General features: G+C 45.4%; 1 protein-coding gene across 2 annotated transcripts; it reads left to right on the top strand.

The window, feature by feature from the left end:
* Positions 1–2590: 2590 nt before the first annotated feature.
* Positions 2591–7566, top strand: LOC117871385 (olfactory receptor 52R1-like). Of its 2 annotated transcripts, none has more exons than XM_034759311.1 (2): positions 2591–2608; positions 6649–7566. In XM_034759311.1, the coding sequence occupies exon 2, from the start codon at positions 6727–6729 to the stop codon at positions 7564–7566; it is 840 nt and encodes a 279-aa protein (XP_034615202.1). In that variant the 5' UTR covers positions 2591–2608; positions 6649–6726. The 2 variants fall into 2 exon arrangements, with proteins under 2 accessions (XP_034615202.1, XP_034615201.1); XM_034759310.1 differs by lacking the exon at positions 2591–2608 and adding an exon at positions 4038–4058 and having other exon boundaries at positions 6616–7566.
* The last annotated feature ends 484 nt before the right edge of the window (positions 7567–8050 follow it).

Here is an 8050-nt window from a genome sequence, read left to right as displayed (position 1 = left end):
GCTGTGCATTCCCGCTGTCTCTCACCCACCCAGCAGCCTATGTAACCACCCATTCTTAGTGCTGTTACTACTCCATCTCCTGCCTACTTCCTTTCTGGTTTGCTACACACAGGTTGACAAGGTGTCCCTGTTTGGCTGAGACAGGAGAATTCATTTAGTCTCCTTTCAGGGCTTAAAAGCCCAGGTGATTTGCACGGTAGGAATACCCCCAATTAGCCAGATGAGCAGGCAGAGAGTTAAATTGCGGGAATCCAAGCACCCTCCAGCCGGGGTGCTCCTGCAAAGTGTGACAGCCTGGAATATTCAATTTCAATTCCACCTAGGAGAGACTGAGGGGAAATGAACCAAGAGGGAGAGAAGAAATCCAATGCAAACACTAATCCAGTCTCTATCCTGCCTAAAGAGCCCTCCTTTTTATGAAGCAGCTTTGGGTGGAGGGCGAGGCCTCTGTCCCCAGGACAGGCACCTGCCTGCCCCTCTATACAGAGGAATATTCTGTTGGTGTTGCTTTTACTGAGTTTGTGACCCCGTGACTGTGATGAGTTGGCAGGTCTCTGAGTGGGAGCAAAAGTGGAGTCCTGGAGTTCACACCTCACAGGATCGGGGAGCTCACTAAGTCCAGCTACTTCAGAAAACCTCAGATTCACCTTTAGAGGATGACGAAGGCTCAGGCTCCTTTTTCCAGCCTTTCCTCTGCATCCCACCCAATGAACAGTCCAAGCCAGAGCAGGACTCAATTTCCCTCTTGGTGTGATGGAGAGACCGTGCTTAGGGCAGGGAAGTCAGGACTCCTGGATTCTGTCTTGCATCCTGCCACTCAATATCTTTGTGATCATGGCCCATTCATGTCTCCCTGTACCTCAGTTTACCTATCCATATAATGGGGATATGTTCATAGAGACTTTCCTTTGATAGGAGATTTGAAGACCCTACAATGGAAGGTGCTGCACAAAAAGATGATAGTTACTGCTGAGAATAATTAAACTGTGATCCATGATCGACAGCGCTGTGTGCCTGCAGAAAGTGTTCATATCTCCCCTCAGTCATGTGTCTCCAGATCTGTCTGTCTACTATTACCCGAGCCAACCTGGGTATTTACAAGATTCAGACCCTATGGAGATCTAGGCGTTATCTATAGTTTTCTTACTAATCAATCCTATTTTTTTAAATATACACAGATACACAGAGCAGCCAATTCCTTTTTGACTCAGCACAGAGCCCAAGAGTTCTCATCTCCCTTTGGGAAGGTCCCTTAATTACTGTTTACTCCTAAAGATGGATTCAGAATGCAGCAGCACAGAGAGTTTTGTCTCCAGCCTGTTTACAGTCAGATGTCCCTAGAGGTTGAGTGAATCCCACTGGGATTGCACAGAGCTATATTATAAATGGTGCACACCCCTGTGTCGGCTCTGGGCATGGGATGTGGCTGCAGATGCGCTGGTGAGAGAGGTGTAGGACATGGCTACCTGAGGGGGATTTACAGGGAAGACACTTCTGTCGTAGGATTCACAGGTACCCATCTCTTGCTGAGGAGCTCACTTGCTGTAAAACCCCACTACAATGTGAGTGTGATGGGATAGAGAATAGGTCTGTGGTTCTTTCTGCTCTGCACAGACATTAAACATCCCAGTTCCCTTGCCATGGGTGATGAGTTTCCCTCATTATCCTGGGGAAATATGTCCCTCTTTCTTGTTCCTCCCTGGCTTATGGCCTCCAGCCCGAGGTGGCTGCATTTCACTGACACAGGACCAAATTCAGAGGCCGTAGCCCATATTTGTTCAGGCCCCACAGAGTTAAATCTCCTCTTGAAGTAGGAATTGAGTAAAGATCACAGAAGCCATCTGTGTTTTAATGCACAAAACACTGTTACCTCCTACTCTTGCGTTTCAGGGCTATGGCTGTTAATATGGGGGCTGTTACCTGACTTTTATCTGATGGAATGTATGGAGGCTTAATCAAAAAACCATAGAATATTAGGGTTGGAAGGAACCTCAGGAGGTCATATAGTCCAACCCCCTTCTCAAAGCAGGACCGATTCCCAACTAAATCATCCTAGCCAGGGCTTTGTCAAGCCTGACCTTAAAATCCTCTAAGGAAGGCGATTCCACCACCTCCCTAGGTAACCCATTCCAGTGTTTCACCACCCTCATAGTGATTTTTTTTCCTATTATCGAACCTAAACCTCCCCCACTGCAACTTGAGGACATTACTCCTTGTACTGTCATCTGGTACCACTGAGAAAAGTCTAGATTCATCCTCTTTGGAACCCCCTTTCAGGTAGTTGAAAGCAGCTATCAAATCCCCCCTCATTCGTCTCTTCTGCAGACTAAACAATCCCAGTTCCCTCAGCCTCTCCTTATAAGTCATGTGCTCCAGACCCCTAATCATTTTTGTTGCCCTCCGCTGGACTCTTTCCAATTTTTCCATATTCTTCTTGTAGTGTAGGACCCCAAACTCGACACAGTACTCCAGATGAGGCCTCACCAATGTCGAATGGAGGGGAACAATCACATCCCTCAAACTGCTGGCAATGCCCCTACTTACACAGCCCAAAATGCTCTTAGCCTTCTTGGCACACTGTTGACTCATATCAAACTTCTCGTCCACTGTGACCCCTAGGTCCTTTTCTGCAGAATTGCTATCTAACCATTCAGTCCCTAGTCTATAGCAGTGCATAGGACTCTGCACTTGACCTTGTTGAACCTCATCAGGTTTATTTTGGCCCGATCCTCTAATTTGTCTAATTCCCTCTGTACCCTATCCCTAACCTCCAGTGTATCTACCACTCCTCCCAGTTTAGTGTCACCTGCACACTTGATGAGGGTGCAATCCATGCCATCATCCAGATCATTAATGAAGATATTGAACAAAACTGGCCCCAGGACCAATCCTTGGGGCACTCTGCTTGATACTGGCTGCCAACAAGACATGGAGCCATTGATCACTACCCATTGAGCCCAATCATCTAGCCAGCTTTCTATCCACCTTATAGTCCATTCATCCAGCCCATACTTCTTTAACTTGCCGACAAGAATACTGTGGGAGACCATATAAAAAGCTTTGCTAAAATCAAGGAATAACACATTCACTGCTTTCCCCTCATCCACAGATCCAGTAGCTGAGTAGAGGAATATTGAGCCCAAAGAAAAGGGACGGCAAGGGTCAGTTACTCTAACCCCATGCCAAGATGCAGGATTTGTTGTCTCTCAATCATTCAAGACTAATGGCTATCCACACCCCTTTGGAAAACCTCCAGTGAAGGTGCTTCCACTGCTTCCCGGGGTATCTGTACCATTGTACTCCAGTTCTGAAAGTTAGGAAATTTTTTCCTCAGATTTCATCTAAATCTGCTGTGCTGTAGTTTGAACCCATTGACTCTTGTCCTGCCCACTGTGGTGAAACAGAACAACTTTTCTCCATCTTTTTTATGTCAGCCTTTCAAGTAGCTGAAGACCGTTGTCATATCCCCGCTCAATCTCCCCTTTTACGCATTAAACATATCCAGTTCCTTCAGCCTTTGCTCATATGGTTTGTATTCCATCCTCTCTGTCTCTCAACTCTGGATCCCTTCCAGTTTCTCAACATCCTTCTTATACATTGGTGACCCAAACTGGACACCATGCTCCAGCTGAGGCCTAACGAACACTGAGTAGAGGAATACTATCACCTCGCGTGACTTACATTCTATGCCTCTGTTAATGCCATCCAAAACTACATTTTCTTTTTTGAAACAGCAAAATAATGCACACCCCTTAGAGTTGAACTTATTTCAACCTAACCCCAGTGTAGGCACTATGAGGTCTACGAAATAATTCTTCCATCAAACTAGTTACCTCCTCTTGGAGAGGTGTATTACCTGTGCTAAGGGATAACCCCTGTCATCTGTGTAAGTGGTGTCTACACTTAAGTGCTATGTAGCATTTTAAGTGTAGACAAGTCCTCAAGCAGATCTTCCAGAAAACCATCCAGTCTGCATCTCCAGACATGAAGAGTTTGACACCACTTCACTTTGCAGGTTGTTCCAATGGTTAATCTCCCTCAGTTCTAAAAATCTGGCCATCATTTCCACCTGGATCTTGCTCTGCCCTTTCTCCGCTAGGTTAAAGAGCTCATTATTAACCACTTTTTTCTGACCAGGAACATCTTGCTTGATTTTTTTTTTTTTTTTTATAAGATAAATATATGAAACTCTTTAAATCTCTTACTGTCCGGCATTTTCTCCAGCATCCACTCATTTTGGGGGCTCTTTTCTGCACTCTCTCCAATTTTTAAACATCAATTTTGAAATGTAGACCCCAGAACTGGATGCAGTCAGTTTCACCAAGGCTATGTGCAGAGGTAAAATACTTTCCCTCCCCCAACTCAACACTCCCCTGTTTATGCATCCAAGGCTAGCATTAGCCCTTTTGGACACAGCATCATACAGGTAGGTCATGATGAGTTGATTGTTCACAATGACCACTAAATCCTTTTCAGGGTCCCTGCGTTCCATAATACAGTGCCCTAGTCTGTGGGTCAGGCCTGCATTCCCTGTTTAAAGAGGATCACTTTTCATGTGACTGTATTAAAACATTTTGTTTGCATAGGCCACGCTTACCAAATGCTCCTGATAAATCTGTATGACTGCCCTGGCCTCCTCATTGTAATCACACTGCCAATATTTGAGTCATCCACAAATTTTATCTGCAGTGATTTTATATTTGCTTTCCATATAATTCATGAACATATTGAATAGCAACTGACCCTTGTAGATCTCCAATAGAAACCGCCACATTCACTGACAATGGCCCATTGACAATGGCTTCCTGAGATTTGTCAGTTAGCCAGCTTTTAGTCCATTTTATGTACGCCCTACTGATATTGTGCAGTGTTCAGTTTTTCTCTAAATATTTTCCACTACTAAATCAAGTGCATGAGAGAAATTGAAGTTTCCTGCATCTACATGGTTCCCTTGATCTACCAAACACATACTCTCATTAAAGGACAAAATCAGGTTTATTTGACAAGACATGTTTTTCATAAACCATGTTGTTGACTGGCGTTAATAATATTCCTAGACTTTTTTTTAACAAATCCCCTAAAAGCTTTTCCATTGTTTACTAAACTTGCCCTTAATTTTTGTTAATACTTTAAATTTAACACAGAACTGTCCTTTGTTTGCCTTTTTTTCTTTGTTTTTTGGCTCTGCTGCTGCCTGATCGCATACCTCTGGCTCTGAGTGAGATGTGTGGTTGTTCGGTCAGTGCGTAACTCTGGTGTTCATCACTCTAAGGTCCTACTGTAGATGCTGTTTAACATCCTCCCTGACAGCTGATGGACTGGAAAGTAATTCATCACCTCATGTGATAGGAGTACACCATACTGCTTCTTCCCTAATGCAGAACATATCTATTACTTCAACACATCTAACTTTTCAGGTACATTAAAAAAATTCATTTCACACTCTAGGAATTTGTCTAAACATTTTCTAGGATTTCTTTTCTTCTTAACGTATTTCAATAACCTGCTTTTTGGGACCCTTAGCCAGGGCTGGCTCCAGCTTTTTTTCCACCTCAAGCAGTGAAGCTGGAAAAAAAAAGATGAAGCCGAAAGGTGGTATTTTGGTGGTAGCTCTACCATGCTGCTTCATTCTTCGGTGGCAATTCGGCATTGGGCCTTTGCTCCCTTTCTTCCTCCTCAGTGGCACTTAAGTGGCAGCTCAAGAATGAAGAGAGGGACTGAGGGACCCGCTGCCGAATAGCAGCCAAAAACCTGGACGTGCCGCCCTTTCCATTGGCCGCCCCAAGCACCTGCTTCCTTGGCTGGTGCCTCGAGCCAGCTCTGCCCTTAGCCTTGCCAGGCATAGATTTTCTCTGATGAATTTAACATCCCTTATCAATTTTCATAACTTCCAATTTGTATTGCTTGCTATCTATATTCCCTTTTCCCCATTTTTATATACTGCTTCCCCCCACCCAACTGTTGCTTTCCCTTTGCCACAAAACTGGGCTTTTTGGTAAAGTTCTCCAATTTCTTGACAGTGGAATTGTGGCTTTTTAGCTATCTAATAAACTCTTCTTGAAAAATTCACAATTTTCATTCCCATTTTTCTGTCTAATATCTTCCTCCCAGTCAGTCTTGCTGATAATTTCCCTCAGTTTTGTGGAGTTAGCACTTTTGAAGCAGTAAGGGTCTATATATAGTACTGGTTGGGAACTGTTTTCTGTTTCTCCATTTGAATGCAATCAGTTCCATTCTTTTACTTTGTTCTCCTCTATCATATGCCCCCTTCTTTCTCTCTTCTCTAAACTAAACAGTCCCAGATGTACAGGAATTATTGATGCATGGAGCACCATAAAATATGGAAATGGCATTAGTACAGTCAATTTTTCACATTTCATTTCTCTGAATAATGAAAGTGTCATTTTTCAGTGTGTGAAGATGACCAAACTGCTTTGTCCATGAGAACAGCCTCCAGTTGTGCATGTAGTGTCTCATATTAACATTGTCTCTCCATCCAGGCATTTGTACTGCGACCATCACCCTAGAGCCTGGGCACATACAGGAAATCAGGGGAACGTAGGGTACATGCAGGAGACACTGTTCTGCCTCAGAGTTGGACACCTTCTCCCCTACTCCATGTCAGATTCCAACACCACTGACTTCAAGAACCCCTCCACCTTCATCCTGCTGGGCATTCCTGGCCTGGAGGCAGCTCATGTCTGGATCTCCATCCCCTTCTGCACCATGTATGCCATAGCCATCTTGGGGAACCTCACCATTCTGTTCATTGTGAAGATGGAGCCGAGCCTCCATGTGCCCATGTACTATTTCCTCTGCATGCTAGCAGGCACGGACCTGGTCCTATCCACGTCCATTCTGCCCAAAACGCTGAGCATTTTCTGGTTCAATTTCAGGGAGATTGATTTCAGTGCCTGCTTCATCCAGATGTACTTCATTCACTGCTTTGCAGTGATAGAGTCTGGGATCTTTGTGGCCATGGCTTTGGATCGCTACGTGGCCATCTGCAATCCCCTGAGATATTCCACCATCCTGACAAACCCCATGGTGGCCAAGATTGGTCTGGCCGTGGTGCTGCGTGGAATCATGCTCATACTGCCCTATCCCTTTCTGGGAACCCGGTGGCCATATTGTAGAACCAACATCATCCCCCACTCGTACTGTGAGCACATAGCCGTGGTGAAGCTGGCCTGTGCTGACATCAGCCTCAGTAGTTACTACGGCCTCTTTGTGGCATTCTTGGTGAGGGGTCTGGATATGATTTTTATCGCTGTGTCCTACACCCAGATCCTCAGGGCCATCTTCAGCCTCCCCACAAAGGACGCTCGGCTCAAGACTTTTGGGACCTGCAGCTCCCACCTCTGTGTCATCTTAGCCTTTTACATCCCAGGTCTCTTCTCCTTCCTCACACACCGGTTTGGCCACAATGTGCCCCTGCACTTCCACATTCTCATTGCCAACATGTATCTTCTGGTGCCGCCTATGCTAAACCCCATCATCTACGGGGTGAGAACCAAACAGATCCGAGACAGGCTGCTCCAGCTCTTTACTCATAAAGGGACCTAAACCTTTCTCCTGATGCTCTGGCTCTCAGATTGAGCTCTGTGCAGAGCTCACAAGGGACATGATGCTGGGCCCTCTTCCTGACTCACTTGTTGAATAGTCAGAGAGACATTAAACCTTGTTGTGATATTACTGTGCTGTGTCAGCATGACAGACTGGGGAATCAGTCGATGTACATTCACTAGGTTGCCTCTTTTCTAATTGCTGGTAACTGGACCCTCTGAAAACACACCCCTTGCCCCACCTCTTCTCCCAAGACTCTGCCCTGCTCTTCCTCTTCACCCCAAGGCCACACGCTTGTCACTTGCTCCTTTATTCCCCTCCCCCTCCCCCGTCACTCACTAGATCATTTCCACCTCCCTCCCCCACCCCAGCTACAAGGGAGCCATTTCAGATTTTGGTGGAGGTGGCAACATTAACCGTGATTCAAGGGGCTACTTAGTCGTTTGAAAACTCTAGTTTTTTTGCAGATAACTTAGCAGTCAGC

The sequence above is a fragment of the Trachemys scripta genome, chromosome 1, assembly GCF_013100865.1.
Source record: "Trachemys scripta elegans isolate TJP31775 chromosome 1, CAS_Tse_1.0, whole genome shotgun sequence".
In the NCBI taxonomy this organism is placed as follows: Eukaryota; Metazoa; Chordata; order Testudines; family Emydidae; genus Trachemys; species Trachemys scripta.
The sequence above is the reverse complement of the archived record's forward strand: the minus strand, read 5'-3'. Positions and strand labels throughout refer to the sequence as shown.

Coding starts and splice junctions, on each gene's coding strand:
- LOC117871385 (XM_034759310.1), top strand. CDS start 6,619: ATGTCAGATTCCAACACCACTGACTTCAAGAACCCCTCCACCTTCATC.